The sequence below is a fragment of the Cydia fagiglandana genome, chromosome 25, assembly GCF_963556715.1.
Source record: "Cydia fagiglandana chromosome 25, ilCydFagi1.1, whole genome shotgun sequence".
Taxonomy (NCBI): domain Eukaryota; kingdom Metazoa; phylum Arthropoda; class Insecta; order Lepidoptera; family Tortricidae; genus Cydia; species Cydia fagiglandana.
The window spans coordinates 271,942-294,360 of NC_085956.1; the positions used below are offsets into that span (position 1 = coordinate 271,942).

At 37.8% G+C, this 22,419-nt stretch overlaps 2 protein-coding genes across 2 annotated transcripts in view; one reads left to right on the forward strand and one right to left on the reverse strand.

Annotated features, from left to right (window-relative positions):
- LOC134676766 (neogenin) overlaps positions 1-22,419 on the reverse strand; it is a 224,521-nt gene that overhangs the window by 71,830 nt on the left and 130,272 nt on the right. The gene's annotated exons all lie outside the window — the stretch shown is intronic.
- On the forward strand, positions 6,038-9,088 carry LOC134676976 (uncharacterized). Its single transcript, XM_063535353.1, has one exon. The coding sequence runs from the start codon at positions 7,682-7,684 to the stop codon at positions 9,077-9,079; it is 1,398 nt and encodes a 465-aa protein (XP_063391423.1). The 5' UTR covers positions 6,038-7,681; the 3' UTR covers positions 9,080-9,088.

Consider the following 22,419-nt stretch of genomic DNA (forward strand, 5'->3'; position numbering starts at 1 on the left):
TCCTGGGAGTCACTCTAGACTCCAAACTGCAATGGCATGCACATATAGGCACTCTAGCCGGAAAACTTAGTTCAGCAGCCTATGCAGTGAGGAGAATCAAACAGCTGACAAACGTAGAGACGGCCAGGCTGGTATACTTTAGTTACTTCCATAGTGTTATGTCTTATGGAATTCTGTTGTGGGGAAAAGCGGCAGATATTCAGACAATATTTGTGCTGCAAAAACGAGCTGTACGTTCCATCTATGGACTGGGCGCTCGAGTATCCCTAAGAGAGAAATTCAAAGAAGTTAACATTCTTACCGTTGCATCTCAATACTTACTAGAGAATATTATGTATGTTCGGAAAAACATCCACGAATTCAAGGTTAACAGTGATATCCATAACTATAACACTAGAAACAAACATAAACTTGCTGTGCCCGCCCACCGCCTCCGTAAGGTTAGTACGTCTTTCGTCGGGAACTGTACACGTTTTTATAACAAAGTCCCCACTGATGTAGTGAATTTACCACTTCATAAATTTAAGTCGCACATTAAGCACTCCTTGTTACGTAAGGCGTACTACACTGTAAATGATTTTATAAACGATAGAGATGCTTTTAAGCCGGTAGCTTGATTTCATTAGTATAATAAGAATTAAATAAATATTGTTTTTTTTTACATTGTGAATTAAATATGCTAGTGTCCAGTAGAATTGACACATGAGACAATGATGTTCTCGCTTGATTATATTGTTTAATTTAATTTTAGTTTTGGACACTTGGAGACCTTATACATCTCTAAGTACATATTTATTTATTTGATTTTTATTTTTGATTGTACATACTTACCTATATTTTTAATGTTTCTGACACTTAGAGACCTTTACATCTCTAAGTCAACTTAGGCTAGTAATTATGTGAAGCTATATTACTGTCTTTTTATGTAACATATGAGCACAAAATGCCGTGTCTTACAGCTACATGTTATTACTATTTTAATATTAATATAGGCCGGTAGCTTGAACATGTCATGCTCGCTTAAAAGTCTTTGCTTACGGTGGCGTTGTTGATCGGGTCGCCACTTTCCCGAATGAAGGTTGAGGGAGGCGATGGCTGAGATACGCGTCATACTCGTGAACGGGTGCTGTTTGTGGAGACTGGTCTGTTAAGCTAACACGAGCTATTATACTTAGTAACTTTTATTAATTAATTACAGTGAGACGCCTCATTCTGTTCTCGTATGTTTCTTTTCTTTTAATGAATGTATTAATTATACAGGATATTGACTCTTGGAGACCTTATACATCTCTAAGGATAACTTGATAAACTATATAATCTTATAGTTCTGACACCTAGAGACATTTACACCTCTAAATATTATAGATTTTTTTTGTGTGTTTTTTTATCTGTATTTTGTATGTAATTCGACATTAAGAGACCATATACATCTCTTAGTAATTGTAATACGTTAGATTGAATTGTTAGTTTTATTTTATAAAATTGTTGATGTTATTATTTTTGCTTTTATGTAAATTCAATGTTGACGTGTAAAAGTGCCCTTGTGGCCTATTTGCTGAATAAATGTTGATGTTTGATGTTTGATGAGATGATTAATAAATGTCAGAAAAGGGTTGTATTCTGTATTTAATTTCACATGAACGTGTCTTTCGAATGGACTCGTAAGATCTGTCATTTATTTTATGTAACGATGTAAGTATAAAGTAAGGAAGACTCAGATATCAGATACATTTATAGCGTTTCACAAAAATGTCATCCACTGAGCTAAAACTTAGTTAATGATTCGACGATTATAACGCCAACGTTAATAATCGGTACGGTAAATCTCTACTATAATAATATTATAAATGCGAAAGTAGGTAACTCTGTCTGTCTGTCTATTACCTCTCCGTCCGAAAACCAATATAGATGAAATTTGATATGGAGATAGTTTGAGGCCCGAGGCAGGATATAGGATAGTTTTAATCAATCAATCATCAATATCCCACGTAGACGAAGTCGAGGGCAAAAGCCAGTTGTATAATAAATCGTACACTTCGATGTGTTCCACATTGACTGCACATGAAGCCGGCACGCAAATGAGGCGCCGTGCAATCCGGCCCGAACTTTGATTGATCGACTTCGCCCTGATTACGCCGGCGACGTGGAAACTTCCACAGGCAGAGTTTCATGAATAAAGGGCTCTATTTTATAGGTTATATTTGATTCTGTTCTACCGGGTGTGGCCTGTAACATGAGCAAATAATTAAAACATAGATTGTACTCCCAAACGGTGACACTTTTGTTCTACAACTTTTAAAAATTATGAATTATTTAGACTCCCTATTTTTCATACAAGATAAATATTATCTTCAATGGACGCCATCGCCACGCCGTATCATTGTGATTGACGTTACTTGTCACGCCTTAATCGTAACAATATTCGCAATACATTGCGTCTTAGAATAAACTTTAAAGTGTATTAAAAATCAAACCACAAGTTATTTTTAAAAGTCGTTGAACAAATGTTGGTCAGTATGAGGAGTACAGCCTACAGTTTAATTTTTGCTCATATTACAGGTGACACCCGGTATATCAATCGTGTGTGAAATTATTTTGTACTGTGTTGCGAGAGAATATACGATTGCAACGTGTACATAAATACGATTACAATCGTGCAGAGCTAAACTCGTTGAAGTCACATTAAACGCCACATCATCATCATCATCATCATCATCTCAGCCTATAGACGTCCCACTGCTGGGCACAGGCCTCCTCTCGAGCGCGAGAGGGCTTGGGCTATAGTCCCCACGCTAGCCCAATGCGGATTGGGGACTTCACATACACCTTTGAATTTCTTCGCAGATGTATGCAGGTTTCCTCACGATGTTTTCCTTCACCGAAAAGCGACTGGTAAATATCAAATGATATTTCGTACATAAGTACCGAAAAACTCATTGGTACGAGCCGGGGTTTGAACCCGCGACCTCCGGATTGCAAGTCGCACGCTCTTACCGCTAGGCCACCAGCGCTTAAATATATTGTAGGCGGTGCATTTGACGTCATATTTACGTCGTTTTTCAGGTTTATTTTCGCCCTAAATTTGACATCAAAACAGCTATCACGTCTTGCGAACAAAATTCCCATCAATATTACGAAATTACTCAACAATTAATCATAATTACCTTTTACAACAATTTTAATTAAGCAACCCTATCCTTTCCATCAACAAATTTTCCACCTTACGAAATTGAATTAAAGTCCAAATTCTATTGAGAATGGACTTAATTAAAAATGGACTTTACCATCCAACAATAAAGTCGATGTTCGTCTGGTTTGATAGTATATCGAAGGGTATAGGCTAGGGTTGTCCAATTTCGTCGATGCAATAAAGTGGGATCCAAGATGGCGGCTATTGGCTTTTCGGTCATAAACGCAAAATTTAACGGACGAAATAGGATCGAGTGGAATTCCGATCAGGCCAGGCAAGAGTCTAGACGGTGGTTTGGCGATTGGTCTAGGATAGGTATAATTAAATTTAAAATCATTCACATATTTCGCGCTTAAACTATTTTTGGCCTTTACTGAACGTTTAGACGTCAAATGTTCATGGAAGGTAATTTTTTCAATAATAATAATTCAAAACCAGTGAAAAACGGTTTCTTTGTATGGGAAATGGCTCGATTTCATTACACCTGAGCAGTGTCAAATATTGTAATAAATTATAGACTATGTGGTAAGTATATTAGATACGTTGTGAGCTTCCGTTTGATAAAGCACCCTCAAGTTTTATTATTCATAAACTTTGTTAGCTGTTTTATATCTCTTCCTAACAAACACCAATGTCAACTGACGGATAGGGACAAAATATTATCAACGGCTTATGAGAATTTGACAGAATTTTACGATAAGAATATCACCGTTTAACATTACACCTTATTAAAAAAGTCCTCCGCCGCGTCTGTCTGTGTCTGCATGTCCGCGATAAACTCAAAAACTACAGAATTTTCATGCGGCTTTCACCTAGAGTTAGACCAAGAAAAGTCTGCAACGGTTTTGATAGCACCCCCAGTGTAAGTGTTAGTTTAAACGTCAAACTTCTATGAAATTATGACGTATTAAATAACACTTGCACTGCGTATGCTGGTCTAACTCTATCAATAGAGTGTTTTGTCATCTATAGCATCACTACCATCCAATCAAACCCATAGGAAATACGCTGGCCTTAGGGCTGACCCTAGGAAGTGAGCCCGGCGGGCCGGCCCGGCAATTTCCGCCAGTCGACACATGAGGTTCCGGGGCCGCGAATTTTATGGGATGTTGCGTTTTCCTGTTTAGTGGGTGTAGGAAAGAAAGCCTGGTATAAATAAGCTGTAACATTGGTATAAATAACGTATATGATATAATGTATAGTCGGAAATGACAGCAAAAGTGTTATAATAGCATTTAATCGTGAAGCTATTATGATTTTCAGTTTGATGTTTAAAAAAACAAGGCAGGGGCAAGTGAAACTTATTAAAACGATATCTATAAAGTTATTACGTAAGCGCCGGTACAAACGGACTGCAACACGACTGCAACCCGACTGCAACTTGTATGGGAACTGTACGCGGACGTGGCAGTTGGCGTGCAGTCCGTCTTTATCGGCCCTAAGTCAATCATCATCATCATCTCAGCCATAAAACGTCTACTGCTGAACAGTACTCGGTAGGGGAGGGGTAGAGTCGGGTAATTCCGAAATTGGACAATTATATGAAGAAGTGGTAAGTGGTTTACGGAATTAGCCGATATTCTGCAGTATTCGGCTTCACACGGATACACAGTCATGTGAAGCAGTCATCAATTTATGTAACACACGGTGAAAAGATCAGTCAAACGCGAGCAGGCCTTCACAAAAGGTTCTGTAATGCCACAGCCACAATGACAAGCCCAAAAACGGCCCTCAATAGAAGATTGACATTTGTCAAAGATTTGGGAAGTAATGACTGACGTTGTCAACTCGCTATTGAGTTTGAGACGGGTACAGACGAACACAAAAGTGTTAAGACGATAGGGACTAGGCAGTCAGTTATAACCGCTTTTGGAAAATTGAAGCAGCCACAAGCCGTAATTGATCAATATTCAGGTTAGTTAACTTTCAAACATAGCTTGCGATAAAAAAATCCCATCATTTCGGTTTAAATTTGATTGGGCGACGGCTTATAAAACTTATGTCAATTGTTTTCCAGATCATTTCGAAAGCTTTCTAACACTGTGTACATTTTAGTTTCTGACCGAAGTTTCGATTTCGGCCGAAGGCTCGGTTTCGGCCTAAAATCAGCTGGACCTTTACCTAGGTTACTATATCCTAACATCAATTTACCACATCTACAGTTACTTAAAATATTGATATTTAAAAATATCCGCCTAAAAAGTAGGTACTTCCTCAACTACATACATGCGCATCAACTCCACTTAAAAAGTTATAACTTCAGTCCTCGCCAGAGGGCCTACCGCGAATCACATTCGACGTGTTGCCTCCCTGTCACACTTACGTACGAATTTACAAGTGCGACAGAGAGGCAACACGTCGAACGTGGTTCGCGGTAGGCCCCCAGTAGTCGAGCGACGAAACGGAGCGGAGAGTGAAGAACTATTGAACTTGCAGAGTTCAGTTCAGGCTTTCGAGGAACTCTAAAGTTGTGCGGAGTTCATAACTGGCTGACACATTCTTGACGTAACTACGCCTTTTCAAACAGGAAACGGAGCCCGTGGGATAGAAAGTGGTGTTACAAGGTCAAAATATTTGCTGTACCTTTAAAGTACAAAACATCAGTTCCAATAGATCCAATTTGTTCAATCAATCTGTCATTTGAGTAGACACAAAATTGATACAAATTACAGGATACCTAAAGTGTCATTCTATGGAACTTGCTAACAATGTAACCAAACCGCCATATTGAAATTGTCTCTGAATGATGAATTTACTAGAGACTTTTGTTTACATAGTTAGCAAGTTTCAATTTAGCAAATTTCAAATGACACTTTACATGAAACCAAGACACAATACTTGTAACGTTATGCGTTACACGAACTATTATTATTAAAATAAAATACAAATATAGATAAAAATACCACTTAAAACTAATTTTACGAGCTAATATTTACAATTAAAACTATATTAAAACATAAAAAATGCAACAAGTATTCGTCAGCGCCGTCTTAGCGCTCCGATAGATTTGTGAATGCAACATTTTAGAGCTCACGGAAACAAGTTCTTTTGTTTGTCGTATGGTCAGTTGCATTAGCGGATCGCCCGTCCACCATTCCCGATCTTCATTCGAAATAGAACGCACGTCACACTAATCATCGGTCTCTGATACGTACATCAATTTATAAAAATGTAACCGATATAACTTAATATGTTGTCGTCCCTAACGTTCCTCGAAATGTTTTTCCTTAACGTCGTAATACGTTAACTTGTACTATCGCGAGTGAAAGTAAACCCCAAATTGGGTAAGTGGTAAATTTATTAACGCAAATGTAGATTTTCCATGCTAATTAGATATTAAGATAATTTTAGTGCTTTTACTTTACTTCATCAAACCATTTCACAATTAAATACTAAGTGTATAATGATTTTGCTCGATCATGCTGCTGTAACGATATTGCATCAGAAATTATTTCCACCCTCATTTTGAAATAGTAAATTATTGCATCATCTTTACAAATTGTAATCTCCGACTCTGATTGTGAACATCCACGGCATCACTGCTACATTTTAGGTGCTTTCTTTTCCTGCCGCTCGCCGGGGATGCTCACAAATTACGTAGCCGGACTGTAATCTCATGCGTTTGGATGACGCGTTCCAGGGTCCAAAGTTCGGGCTGAATTTTGTGGTGGAGGATCCACCGCAGCCTACTACTACGTTGGGTAGTACACTCGCCGCAGCCACACCTACACTGCGCTACGCTTCTCTCGTCAGTCGGAAGACCACCCCGTCTCAAGCACCGGGCGGCCCTGAGTACAGTCGGCCACAGTTCAGCGCCCGCACACACCCAGGCGAGAGTACCTAACCGCAGAGTAAAGGGATATTGTGTGGATTTATAAAACCAAACTTACGACCCACTTGGCCATTTAGTTTTTTTTAGTTTTTTTTAGTTAAATTAAATATTCTTTTGCACGAATCGAGATTACTCATTTCTCTCTTCTAAAAGGTAGTTAAGATCCTAATCGTGACACTGGCGCCCTCTAACGTGGTTAAATTCACACAAATCCTATTTATTTCTCGGCTTTTGTAGTTAGTGTATGTTTGTGGCTTATTCTTTTTTCTGTGCAACGTTTTTTTTTGGTTTCATTTGCTACTAAGGTGTACTATTAGTAGAAAGTAATTTGGTAATTTTGTAAGGTGTTTCGTAAATTGATTTCTACCCACATATGGTCAAATTCTATAATTTATTTTATGTTAGTGTTAAATTACGCTTAGTATCACAAATATAGTGAAATTAGTATTAATTGTTTCTATCGAGTGGAAAGTACACATTAGTAGCACGCTTTTCTTCTTTTTATTTGCAACTAACCTGTTTTTATTTTTATTTCTACTAATTGGGAAAACCAAACGTTCATCATTCATCAACTTTTGTAACAGATCGGAGAATTTTTAATATAAGCTTATTAGTTTCTGCTTCTTACCACTTATCCTCTAATTAAATTTAAATTCACGATGCTGCCTGTCAAATATCTTTCTCTTCAAAAATCGGAGCTTGAATATGAGGTTCAGCTCCGAGGTGCTACTGCCGGTTCTTCAGTAGAGGAATTGCGAAGACAAATTGTAAAATTAGCCGCGGAGCACCCGGCTGAACACATATTAGAGTCTCCGCTAGATATTCGACAGGATCTTAGGGGTTGCGTAGAAGTTCTTACAAAAATACAATTAAATCTTGATATTTCTGAACCAAGTGTACCTACTATTATGAGAACGCAAAATATGCTAAATCACCTTCATAATCGTTTAGCGAGGATAACGTGCGGTGACGACAGAAAAGAATATAAGGATATCCTAGAGGGGCATAAAGTCGCCTCCCAGAAGCTCGCGGCTCTTCAAGCTAAGAGGCCTACACAAATAACGACAACTTCTTCTAATTTAGGCGCGGGTCCCTCTAGTGAGACCTCGACGGCGGCCCCAGGGGTTCAGAACTTGATTTCGGTGACATGCGATCGCACTGTAGCTGACTTGAGTAAATTAAAATTTAATGGCAAAACTTGTGTCCGCTCATTTATACAGCGCGTCGACGAATTTATTGTTGCACGTAACATTGCATCAACAAAAGTATTAGCTTTCGCCACCGAAATCTTTCAAGACAACGCTCTGCATTGGTTCCGTTCGGTACGGGACAATATTTCTTCCTGGCCAGAACTCGCTGCTAAATTGAAAGAGGACTTCGATCAATCTAATTATGATTACCGACTTACGACGGAGATTCGCTCTCGGACTCAGGGTGAACATGAAAACATAACTGTTTATCTTTCCATTATGAGTGGTATGTTTTCTCGTCTTTCGACACCCCCAAGCGAAGCGGAGCAGCTCGAAACCTTACTTCACAATATTAGGCCGTGTTACGCAAGTACACTAGCAGCATCATCTACCGAAATTAGGACAATTGATTCTTTACGCTCATTGTGTCGCAATTACGAGACTTATCATTCTCGACACTCACAATTTCAGGAGCCACCAAGAGTGACTTCCGACACTGTTGCACCCGAATTTGCGTACTCTAGGGAATCAAATAAAAGTACAAATAAATTTAACAACAATACATATAATAAACAAAATTACACATATAACAATAATTATAATAAAGGACAATATTCTAAAAACACCACAAATTATAGCCAGAATCAAAATCAAAACAAGTCTCAACAACAAAATTATATACATTCTGTGTCCAATGCTGCTCAAAACAATAAACAACAACCGTATTGCCCAAGGTGCCGTAGTAATAATCATCATATTCGGCAATGTACGGCTAGTAGGGACGTGTTTTGTTTTAAATGTGGCAAGAAAGATGTCAAAACACCTGATTGTCCGGTTTGTAATAAAAAGGCAGATACAAAAAACTAGATGAGCGGAATTGTAGTCATTTTGATAAGCAAGATTGGGACTCTTGGCTTAAATTCATCAAAACATTCTCTACATCTTATCAAATATCTACAATTCTGCAGAATAAGCCTCTCTTTGATACTAGGCCTTATGTAAATATTAAAATTAACAATATGGATGCTTGTGCTTTGCTAGATTCTGGTGCTGCAGTAACTGTAATCGGTAACAATGCCCATCTCAATTTAATAGACTGCACCTTGCAACAGAATGTCCGTCCTCCTTTAACAGCAGCTGGCAATCACCCTCTAAACTGTATCGGGTACATGAATCTACCCATCACTTTTGAAGGTCAGTTCCATGTAATAACAGCTTATGTGGTCCCTGAGGACCCCACTAACATAATATTAGGTGTTGACTTTTGGCGTGCATTTAACATTTGTCCCAAATATGTAGGAAGTATAACATTATCTGAGAGCCCTCTTGACAAGGTAAACGTTGACAACCCAGATTCTTTCATTAACTCCTATGAAAACCTAGTCGAATCGCAGAAGTCAATTGCTGATAATGTTATAGCTCAATTCAAATCCATATCTATGGAAGAAAAAGGTTTAGGTAGGACGAACTTGATAACGCACAAAATAGATACAGGTGACGCTCAACCTATTAGGCAGCGTTATTACAGGATGTCGCCTGAAAAACAGCGTATTCTAGTGGAGCAGGTCGACGAAATGCTGTCTTTAGACGTTGTTGAAACATGTGAGAGCGCGTGGTCATCTCCAGTACTAATAGTGACTAAGAAGAATGGACAGCCTAGGTTCTGCCTCGATAGTAGGAAGCTCAACGCTGTGACTAAACGTGACGCGTACAATTTGCCATACGTTTCGGAAATTCTCGATAATCTTCGAGACGCAAAGTACCTGTCCAGCGTTGACCTTTCTAAGGCGTTCTGGCAGATCCCCATAGAACCTTCAGATCGCGATAAAACTGCTTTTTATGTGCCAGGTCGCGGAACATTAAGGTTTAAAACCACCGCTTTTGGCCTCACCAATGCACCTGCGACTCAGCAACGCCTAGTAGATTTGTTGTTTGGCGACATGGAACTTAAGACTTTTGCATACTTAGACGATATTATCATTATTAGCTCGACCTTTGAAGAACACGTGTCTCGTCTTTTGCGCGTTCTAGATAAGCTTAAGTCTGCTAACTTAACAGTAAATTTCGAGAAATGTCAATTCTTCCGTAGCGAATTAAAATATTTAGGCTATATTGTAGATTCTCGTGGTTTGCGTACGGACCCAAATAAAGTAGACGCCATTTTAAATTTTCCTGCTCCGACAAGCAAAACTGAACTGAAACGCTTTCTCGGTACAGCAACGTGGTACCGACGTTTCGTTCCAAACTTCAGCACCGTGGCCGGGCCGCTCAATAGTTTGACTTCGAATGGCAAGAAAGCACCGCCGTTCAAGTGGACGCCCGAAGCTGAAGCGGCTTTTAATGCGTTGAAGGATTGTTTAGTTTCCGCGCCGGTCCTCGCTTGCCCGGACTATTCTAAGCCCTTTGAGGTTCACGTTGACGCTAGCAACTATGGTCTTGGTGGCATGCTGACCCAGACCATAGATGGAAAGGAACACCCAGTAGCCTACATGAGCCGAGCTCTCACCGGTGCCGAGAAAAACTACAGCATTACTGAGAGGGAAACACTCAGTGCAATAGTAGCGCTCGAGCACTGGCGCTGTTACTTAGAGAATGGCCAAAAGTTTACACTGTATACAGACCATTCCGCGTTGAAATGGTTTCTTTCCTTGGAGAATCCAACCGGTAGACTTGCACGCTGGGGAGTCCGTCTAAGTTCATTCAACTTCGAAATCAAGCATCGTCGTGGCGTTGACAATGTGATTCCAGATGCTCTGTCACGTGCTGTCCCCATGTCTGCCATCTCCCTTGCAAACGCGGTAGCCAATACTAAGGACGAATGGTTCATTAAAATGTATAACGGTTGTCTAAACAGTCCAAATAATTTTCCAAATTTTATAATTAAAAATAATTCTTTATATAGGCTCTCCAAAACTGTATCACAATCACAACTCACCTCAGAGTTCGCTTGGAAGGAGGTTGTTCCCAGCGAATATCGTGAGAAAGTCATAACCGAAAGCCACTCTGAACCGACTGCTGGACATCTCGGCATTTTCAAAACGTACAAGCGTCTGGCATTATCATATTACTGGCCCGGGATGCATCAAGACGTCGTTCAGTTTGTTAACTCTTGTTCCGTTTGCCTGTCATATAAGTCACAAAATCACACTACTTTGGGAGAAATGGGACGTCCCAAGCAGTGCAGCCGCCCCCATCAAATGATCTCCATTGATTTTGTAGGTCCACTTCCAGTCTCTCGAAAACAGAATAGCTATATACTTGTCGTGACCTGCTGTTTCACAAAGTATTGTAACATATTTCCTCTTCGTCGCGCTACTGCCGACGCAGTTGTTAAAGTCTTAGAAGACTCAATTTTTTTGGTATACGGTATACCACAAACAATTTTCTTAGACAACGGAAGTCAATTTGTTAGCTCTGTCACAGACGCGTTATTTAAGAAATACAAGGTGCCAAACGTGTATTATACACCAAAGTACTGTCCACAAATAAATTTAGTGGAACGTTTTAACAAGACTCTTGTCACTTGTTTGTCCACGTTTGTAGGTAATGACCATAGATCCTGGGACACTTTTATCCCAAAGATTCAATTTGCGATGAACAACTCCGTAAATGAAGTGACTAATTACTCTCCGTCTTTCTTAGTACATGGTAGGGAGCTGGTCACATGTGGATCGCACTACACTGATACGGACCTAGGTGATGAAGTTTTGTTCTTGCCGCGTGATATTTATGCTGAGAACTTAGGATGTCTCGCTTCGGTATTCAATGATGTACAAGCCTCATTGTGGAATGCACATGTAAAGAATACCATGCATTACAATTTGCGTAGAAAACCAGCAGAATATAACGTAGGCGATATAGTGTTTAAGCGAACTTACGTTCTTAGTGATAAGGATAAATATTTTAGTAAGAAATTAGCACCAAAATATTTGCAATGCAGAGTAGTTGAGAAGCGTTCACCATTAGTGTATATCTTGGAGGATATGGCAGGCAAGAATATTGGAGCCTGGCATATAAAAGATTTTAAACTTTATAATAATAGGTAGTATAGATAGGTACGACCCCAAGAACATCTAGTTTCTAGCATGAGTCAAAAGCTATGCCAGCTGATGCCTCGAATCTCATAAATGTGTGCATCAACAGCGTTTTAAAAGTTGTTGCTGTTTTAGTGAAAGTGAAATTTGAAAGATTGTATAGAAGATGATAGAATGAATTTGTAAATGCTAGGGATACTGAGACGGATTTTGTTTAAGACCAAAATCCTTACCCAGAGGAGGCGGGTATATGTAACGTTATGCGTTACACGAACTATTATTATTAAAATAAAATACAAATATAGATAAAAATACCACTTAAAACTAATTTTACGAGCTAATATTTACAATTAAAACTATATTAAAACATAAAAAATGCAACAAGTATTCGTCAGCGCCGTCTTAGCGCTCCGATAGATTTGTGAATGCAACATTTTAGAGCTCACGGAAACAAGTTCTTTTGTTTGTCGTATGGTCAGTTGCATTAGCGGATCGCCCGTCCACCATTCCCGATCTTCATTCGAAATAGAACGCACGTCACACTAATCATCGGTCTCTGATACGTACATCAATTTATAAAAATGTAACCGATATAACTTAATATGTTGTCGTCCCTAACGTTCCTCGAAATGTTTTTCCTTAACGTCGTAATACGTTAACTTGTACTATCGCGAGTGAAAGTAAACCCCAAATTGGGTAAGTGGTAAATTTATTAACGCAAATGTAGATTTTCCATGCTAATTAGATATTAAGATAATTTTAGTGCTTTTACTTTACTTCATCAAACCATTTCACAATTAAATACTAAGTGTATAATGATTTTGCTCGATCATGCTGCTGTAACGATATTGCATCAGAAATTATTTCCACCCTCATTTTGAAATAGTAAATTATTGCATCATCTTTACAAATTGTAATCTCCGACTCTGATTGTGAACATCCACGGCATCACTGCTACATTTTAGGTGCTTTCTTTTCCTGCCGCTCGCCGGGGATGCTCACAAATTACGTAGCCGGACTGTAATCTCATGCGTTTGGATGACGCGTTCCAGGGTCCAAAGTTCGGGCTGAATTTTGTGGTGGAGGATCCACCGCAGCCTACTACTACGTTGGGTAGTACACTCGCCGCAGCCACACCTACACTGCGCTACGCTTCTCTCGTCAGTCGGAAGACCACCCCGTCTCAAGCACCGGGCGGCCCTGAGTACAGTCGGCCACAGTTCAGCGCCCGCACACACCCAGGCGAGAGTACCTAACCGCAGAGTAAAGGGATATTGTGTGGATTTATAAAACCAAACTTACGACCCACTTGGCCATTTAGTTTTTTTTAGTTTTTTTTAGTTAAATTAAATATTCTTTTGCACGAATCGAGATTACTCATTTCTCTCTTCTAAAAGGTAGTTAAGATCCTAATCGTGACATACTATTGTAGCTGTCTGTACCAACAGAATATTTCAAAATGAAATAAAGTAACCTCTTGGTATCCCCCCAGGCATGAAACTTTGCCGCCACGCCATACTTCTTGAAACATTTCTAAGAGAAATTGCACGTAAACCTATTGTGAAGTAAAAAGATGCCCTAGGTCCTGTCTAGACGACCTAATTGCCGGTCGGCCCCTAAACTTCGGTGACAACCGTCGGCGCTTTTTATATTTTATTTGAATGTGTTCAAGCCGAGATAGTTCACGCCTCGGTGGGTTTTTAAGAGTCCGAGTTACAGACAAATTGCAACTGCTGCTTTAAATGATGTCGGTATTACAATAAATAAATAAATAATTCAGCTTATATACGTCCCACTGTTGGGCACAGGCCTCCTCTGATGCGCGAGAGGGCTTGAGCTATAGTCCCCACGCTAGCCCAATGCGGATTTGGGGACTTAATATTGGGGTATTATAATATAATATTATTATATCATCATCATCAGCCCGTTTCAGTCCACTGCTGGACATAGGCCTCTCCCAAGGTACGCCACGTGGCCCGGCCAATATACATATCATGTATACATATATGATATGTATATTGGTATACCCTATATTCAAATAGAATATATTCTAACGTTCGGCGATTCGAACTAGAGACTCTGGGACTCCGGTCCACCGCGCCACCAACTATAAGCTATCGAACACCAATTGCGGCAAATATTTTGAACATACTTTTTGCTGTGTTACAAGCCAGACGCCATATTATGCCTCCTATGATTTTTATTTGTTTATCTATTTCAGAACTGTAAATATTTACAAAATAAGTAGGTAAGTAAACTGAAAAACAACTCATTAACATTCAATATTGAAATCTATAAATTATTCTTAAATATAACCTGTCAACACCATCCCTCCTCATTAATACTGCAAACGATTTCACACGCTAACTTCAACCTTAACTCAATATACATAACGTTGCAAATCGATCGACCTGAAGGCGTAATGCAAGTCTATCAATATCTTGTTAAAAACACGCGCTCTGTTAAAGAAATTTGCATCTTATTACAACGAAATAAGGTTACATTGTCATTGGGTTATTATTGAATATACATTTTTAAGCAAATTTGGATTTTATTAAAAGGGAATAGGGTACGTTTTTAGTTGTAAAGTATATTAAACGTGATTGATTTAGAGAACGTTTTCTTAGGGTTGTTTACAAAATGGATATTATGGGGGAAATATTTTACGGGAAAATTTTGAGAGGCTTTTTAATGGACTAGCATAATAGAAGGTTTATGGTGGATATTATGACGCATTTTTAATGGTATTTAGCACTCAGTGTTAAATTATCTGTCACTCAGGCCAGTGTATACTCATCATCATCATCATCATCATACCTTCCTGGCCGGTTTCGACCACGGCGACTGTATAGTACTGATTACTGAGAGCGACGCTCGTGAGCTCTCAGATGGCTGACATAACCGATTTTAGCAGTAAATGTACGGCCACATTCACTGCATGTCAGCTCAGCACCCCAGCATATGTGTAGTGTATACTATATAGGTACCTAAATATTATTTTCAAACTTAACTTATTTTAACTGCATCTAATTATGTTACATTTTTTAAACTATTCCGAATAGGGATTGTTAATTTTCTTGGAAAGTTATGTATCAAAGACCATTTCGAGGTCATGGTTTAACAATCTTTTTTTTAGTTTTTAGTCTTGGGCGAAATAATCGGTGATTGTAAAAATAATAAATTGCTTTGTTGGACTTTATTGTACAAATGTGTCTGTCTATACACTGCTAAAATCATTTTAACCCCACCTTCTGTCTTTGTCGCAAGTAAGTTAAATACTCATGATTATACATACCATACACCATAAAACCTATAGTTCGTTTTTTTAGCATTAGAAAGAACTCCACAGAAGCAAGCGTGCAGTTTTTATAAGTCTCTTTAATTGTTAATAATTATTGAATTATCTAATGTAGCATGGTCAATACATATAATTTACTTCAAATTATTACCGCTAAAAGTGCCGGATTTGGAACCACAAGCTTACTTCTGCAAAGTTCTTTCTAATGCTACAGAAAATAAAATAAAAGTCGGTTAAAGTTTAGTTAGAGTGAGTTGGGCATGAATCGCCCGGCGGGCAAGATTAATCGCGCTGACGTGATCGCTCGAATTTTAACTAATTGATGACGACAAAAAGTTTATTTTCACAGCTTTCCTCTTTGGGAGCTGATGACAGCCGGGGGTAGGAATCAATTGCTAAATTTGGTTAAAAAATGGAGTCCATTTCATTACATTTCGAATTTTCCTGAAGAATTTTATTTTAATCCTGCCTTTCTAATAAATCACTGAACAAAAGGGACAATACATTTTAGAAAAAACGGCCAAGTGCGAGTCGGACACGCGCACGAAGGGTTCCGTACCATTACGCAAAAAATGGCAAAAAAATTACGTTTGTAGTATGGTGGGAGCCCCACTTAAATATTTATTATATTCTGTTTTAATTTTAAATACATCTTCTGTGAAAATTTCAACTGCCTAGCTATCACGGGTCATGATAATATATACAGCTTGGTGATAGACAGACAGACGGACGGACAGACAGGCGGACGGACAGCGGGTATCGTCTTGGGTCGTTCCATTCGTTTTTCGTCAAGTTCTTAAATTAGTCCTATTCTGCTTTCGTCACCCATTCTACATTCGTCACAATCGTCGGTGGCTTTCAATGTAGAATGCGTGACGAAAGCCGAGGGTGCAGCGTGCGATTATCTTAAGTTGTTAAAACTTAGAATACCTAACCTTTATCAAGCTAAAAACAACTTTTAGAAAATCCAACAAAGTTTAAATTCATACGCTAAATCATACGTAAACAGAAGTACGATGCACTGAAATAATATACACTCTATTCCGTTTGCGTTAAGGTAGATGTGTCTTGTCGACTGTCATTTTAATTGTGGACCTTATATAGTTGACATTAGAGCTGGTATTCGCGGTTTAGTATTAGAGGTCTGGATGCGGGCTAAGATTACCTGAAACAAAGGCAAAGTTGAAGTTAGTTTATATGAATAACTGTATAAAATATAAAAGTTGGAGCTTACAGTTGAAATAAGGTACTATATACTCTTGTTGTTATGCAAGAAATAGCTTCTTAGCTAGAGCGTGTAGAACTTAAAATGAAAAATTTTCTGATATTGATATATTTCGTTTATCATTACAACATCTTGTTTCTGTAATAAAAAGTACAGTTAATAATAAAAATAACATCCACTAGTAATTATATTACATCATACTTTCCAACGTTTACATGTTGTTTTTATATGTGTTATTACAATTCAAGTCAATTCGAGTTTTGCATGTTGTAAATTCTATTAATGTTAAATTAGGTTTAAATTTGAATTGTATTAATGTTAGATTCTGTGCATCATGACTGTTATTATTCATTAGTGGAAACTGTGTGGCTTGTGAATGTTTTATCTGATTTACTATGAGTTGTTTTTGCCTGTTTGTTTCCCAAAGGTTTAAATAAATAATAAGTAAAACTTAGTAAAATGTATTCACGCCATTATCCGTTAAATAGGAAGACTGTCCTTAGCCTTAATAACCAAAATATGACTTTTCCGATAATACTATTTCTACCTACTTGTTATGGTAAGTCAATAATATCGCCCTAACGTGCTGCCCCCTGCGACGCCCCTCGGACCCAATAACACATTGGCACACTTACCCCACGGTCAAGTGCGAACAGTCAATGTAATGTGGGTTCCGTAAATAATAAAATAGGGCTATTATTAGGGACTCTAGTCTAGAACGACGCACGGAATAAAGCTCTAAAAAAAATGTTAGAAAAACGTAGACCGCAATATTTTTTGGACTCTATTTCTATTCCATCTAATTTGAATTCTCCCCTCATCTACTCGAAGGTTAGCTGGAATCACAGACAAAACATCCTCCAGGCTGAGCATAGTCGCGCTACCGCCTCTGCCACGCATACTGTAATTTGACTCCAGGCCGCGTAGCCAAGACGCCAATCGCTTACGCTTCGTAGCGATCGAAACGCAACTGTCACTGTCACACTAATATGGAAGAGTGATAGAGAGACATAATGCTTTTCGTTGTCGAAGCGATAGCGATTGTAACCTTGGCTAGGCCGGCTGGTTCGAGTCGAAACTTCGAAAGTGTCTTTGTGTGACGTCCGTGTCTTTGACCGGACTTAGCACGGCACGGGACTTCGCTCACCTCGTCCCGCGCATCCCCGCATTTTTGGCATCACCGGTTGCATGAAATAATTGCTCTAAACTCGGCCTAGAGGATTCCTAGTCTATGGCTGGAATAGATCCATTATAGGGATAAAGTTCGCCTTTGTACCTGTATTACTGTAAATTTTATGTAAATCTGTGTTGTGTACAATAAAGTGATTACTACTGCTACTACTACTATTCTATTAAATAAATCTAAAAATACCTATTCGTATTTGTATGTTGATATGATGATGATGGAATATGATGTTTATCGCGGCACTTGTACTGTTGTCACATCAGCGACTCTACGAAGCAAATAATTTAAATCTTTATTATTAGAAATTTTCCAATACGCGTGCTAACCGGTATACTGCCGTATTCGAACTTCAAGATACTCACAAGAGACGACACATACTAGATCCATTCTATATATGTTATAGTTTAGATATCAACTAGTTCTCTTTTGCAGCGCAATTCGGGCAACCAATGTCACTTTTACGTTAGATAGAGTAAGATGTCTATTAGATATGAATTGGATCTCTCAGTCATATGTATCCTGTGGAAATCGTTCAAGAGTATTTCCAGAATCGCGCAAATGTCAAATTTGACAGGTTAGATCTTAAACATATCGTTATCGTATCTTGGTGATGTCTACAAGATATCTAATAGATGTCTATTTCAAAATCCGAATCGGGCCCATAGAATGAAGAATAGGTATATGGCAAAACATGAAAACTGCAAAAATAAACGATTTCCTTAGTTCAATGATCCGTTCGCCACAGATTTGGGTGAATGATCCGCAAACTGCCGACATCACCTCTCCAGTTCAACACTGTTTATTTGAAAACAGAATCGGCGAGTTATTGTGGTGTTCGTAAATACTGGAATGAGGCTATTTGTACAATATTTAGCTAGACTTCAGATAAACAACCGTACAGTCGACACTGATTTAAACTTTCACGGTTTTCACACATTATTAAGTACAACGGGACTTTATCGTGTATTTAAGTTTTAACATAATAATATAATACATAGTTACTTAATAGTTTTAGATTTTAGATTTAAGTTTCCGTTAGTGTTGTGTGTCGACAGAGTAACATCTCTATAGTTCGTTTTTTTTAGCATTAGAAAGAACTTGCAAGAAGGTAAGCGATCTTGACATGTCTTTTAATTAAAAAATGCTTTATAAAAATCAGTAACTATTACTTTTGAAAGCAGAAGAATTTAAATGATCGTATTACATTTATAATTGTTACATATTTGCTGAACCTTATTTCTAAAATGTGTTTTTCATTTAAAATACTCATCAAGATTGTTTACCTTATTTCTAATGCTAAAAAAAACGAAGTATAGTGCGAAAAATGTTTAAACTGATAGACAAGACCAAGTGCGGGTAGTTCAAAAAACTTGTGCGGCTAGATGTTGATGTCAACTTTAGCCAGTCTTCTCAGGGACCACGGGGACAACGCCGCCCTCGAAACGTCGGAGGTAAATTCCCTTTGTTTTTAATAACGTATAGTCGACGTCAAAGATATATTTACATTTTTCGCCTTTCGCATTGATAACCATAACTGCTTAGTGGCTGCACATTATTTTAAATTAAATCAGATGTAATCTTATCTTTGATCAGTCCGACCTGCCACAACACCGCACGCGGTGTCCATGGGGCCCCTCATGGAACCCCAAAGCACGGAACCCTCTGCGGACCCCTCGCACGCGCACTTGTTATTAAAAACCTTTATTACGAGTATATTGAGTGGGGCGACACGATCACTTGGACCGTGTCATCATGCTTTGTAGTCGGGTGCATCCTAGAGAAACGTGAATTTACATTAATTAAAAAAACAGGATAAGTAATTAATTAAAAAAAAAAACATTTTATTTCGGATATAAATGCATAGCTGTTAGTTACAAACATTTAAATTTTTTAATAAACATATTAAACCAATGTATTCTCTTTGGCCTCTCTACCTACATTGGTGACCTTCTGATGTATTTTTGATAGGTATTTTGAATTTTTAGTTTTAGTTATTTTAATTGTTTTCCTGTTTATGTCTTTTAATAATTTAAATTTATATTTTGCATGTCATGTAATAATGAAATTAAATATTAAACCATATTATAAACTAAACGTAATAACAAAACATCAACATATTTAAACTTAAGTATAAATAAAACTTATATTTACTGTAACCCGCCCCGGGCTGCTTCCAAGGCAAAGGTGCCCATCACGCTCTCTGCAGAACCCGGAGCTAGGATCAAGGTTTATTTTAAACAACATTTCTATTATACAGCTTAAACGATAGAAGGCCCTTGAAATATGAAACAAAATATAATTTATTTAAAAATATAATAAATATTACATTATATTTATTCTTCGAGCAACACCGGCTTCCGACACGTCGGAAGGGAGGGGCCCAAGCGATATCTCGCCGTACAAATCTTTCTGCCATTTTTCGCGGGGGGAAAGGTGCACACAATCGCATTTCTCACACACTTACGTACAAAATCCAATCTGTAATGACGACACAAATACATAGAAAATGACACACGTAGGTATTTGTCAAATACACCCGGGAATATAAAAATCGTACTCAATCGTCCATAAACTCCCCCTCCTGCTCCCCCACTATTAGCATCGATTTTGCATCAGTACTGCACTAATTGCAGGCCCCGGCGACGCTCGTTAGGCCTATTGGTATCGACACTTCTATCGTAATGTACGAGTTTTATGACTAATCGCTACAGTGGTAAATTCGCCACTGCGTGAAATTATGGGATGTCGGTTTTAATTGGGAATATTTCGGATATAAGTATGTATATTGGAAAATTATACGTTTTAAATGGTAGTAGTATAAACTAATTAACAGCTCAACACACGTACATAATAATCAGGAAAATACAATGAATAAACTTTGAAAACAGAGCTCATAACTACAATATCTATCTATATCCGTTACCGGGTTTGAACCCCGAACCACCAGCTTCGCTTGACAAGGCAATATTTGTGTAGATCAATAGAATGCGAAATTTTTAGTAAAAATTTGGATAGGTACCTAAGTACCTACACCTAAATTGACGCCGTATAACTAATGAAACAAGACCGGTTACTACCCAAGTAGCATTGCAAGCTGTATATAAGCTGTATTGAAGTTTATTTGTATACTATAAGCTGTACAGTTAGGCTGTACAAAGGCTGTATAAGCGCTTATACAGCCCTTATAAGTAAAAAAAGGGCCCAAATTATACAGCCTTTGGCGTTATTAGAGCTGTAGAGTAGCTGTATAAGCAATACATAAGCTGCATAATAGCTGCATTACAGCTATATTTCGGTGTAACAGGAAACCTTAACACTACAGATAATCTCTTATAAGTACGATATAAGAATATAAGTTTTAAATGAGTTATAAGAAATAATTACAAGAGAATAATAATCAGTTACGAAACTAAAATGTCTTAATCTTGTTAATTCGTAATATAGTAATGGCGACAATAAAGTGTTATAGTGGATGGTAAAAGTAAAAGTAAATATTAAACAGGACTTGAATGGAATATTACATTATTGGTAAGTGCGGATTATTATTTATTGTGAACCTGTGTATCTTTTCTGGCAAAATATTTACGCGCCTGCAAAATAACAAAGAGAAACCATAAGGAAAATATCAAAAATCGGTAAAGTTACTGTTTGTTTTTAAGGTTAGAGTATCAAAAATATTTATAAATATTAATTCTAAGGCTAAACAATTTATTTTAGCTGGTAATCATAACACGGCGTTAGTCTGCTAAATATTTGCAAGTATTTCTTTAATTATATTTACAAATACGTTTTTTTTTTAATTGTAAAATGGCGACAATTTTTAAACAGCCTACAGGATAGTTGGAGAGCATTATAATCTTAGTAGCTGTGCTGTGTAATAAATGGAGTGTCTTTTACAGCTTTTGTAATTAAAACAGCTTTATAATAGAATATTTGTATTCGTTTGGCTGTATTTCGGTTCTCCGTACATAAGTTATAATTCTCTTTAGAGATCCGTATAACAAATAAAAAACCTGTACTGTAACTGTCATATATTCCTTTAGTTTTATAATACACTTATTTTCAGAAATCATTACACTAATATACTTATACGAGTGTAAAATTACGCCAAAAGATCGTTATAAGCGACTCTATCAGTAATACAGAAAAAAGCTGTACTATAGCTGCCATTTATTCATTTGGTTTTATAATACCCTTACAGACAGAAGTTATACAACTACTATTCTTATAGGAGAGTAAGATTACGCCATAAGAAATAGCTTTAAAACGGGGTTGACAGATACATTTGTACAGCTACAAGTGCCAAGTGATACTACAATACAGCCTGTATACAGCTTTTACGATAAAATTAGCTTGTAGTGTTTCACAACACTTAATGTTTTAAAACGGAGTTGACAGATACTTTTGTACAGCTAAAAGTGCCAAGTGTTACTACAATACAGCCTGTATACAGCTTTTACGATA

What these genes read in the sequence shown, in the direction of transcription:
- LOC134676976 (XM_063535353.1), top strand. Translation starts at nt 7,682, where the DNA reads ATGCTGCCTGTCAAATATCTTTCTCTTCAAAAATCGGAGCTTGAATAT.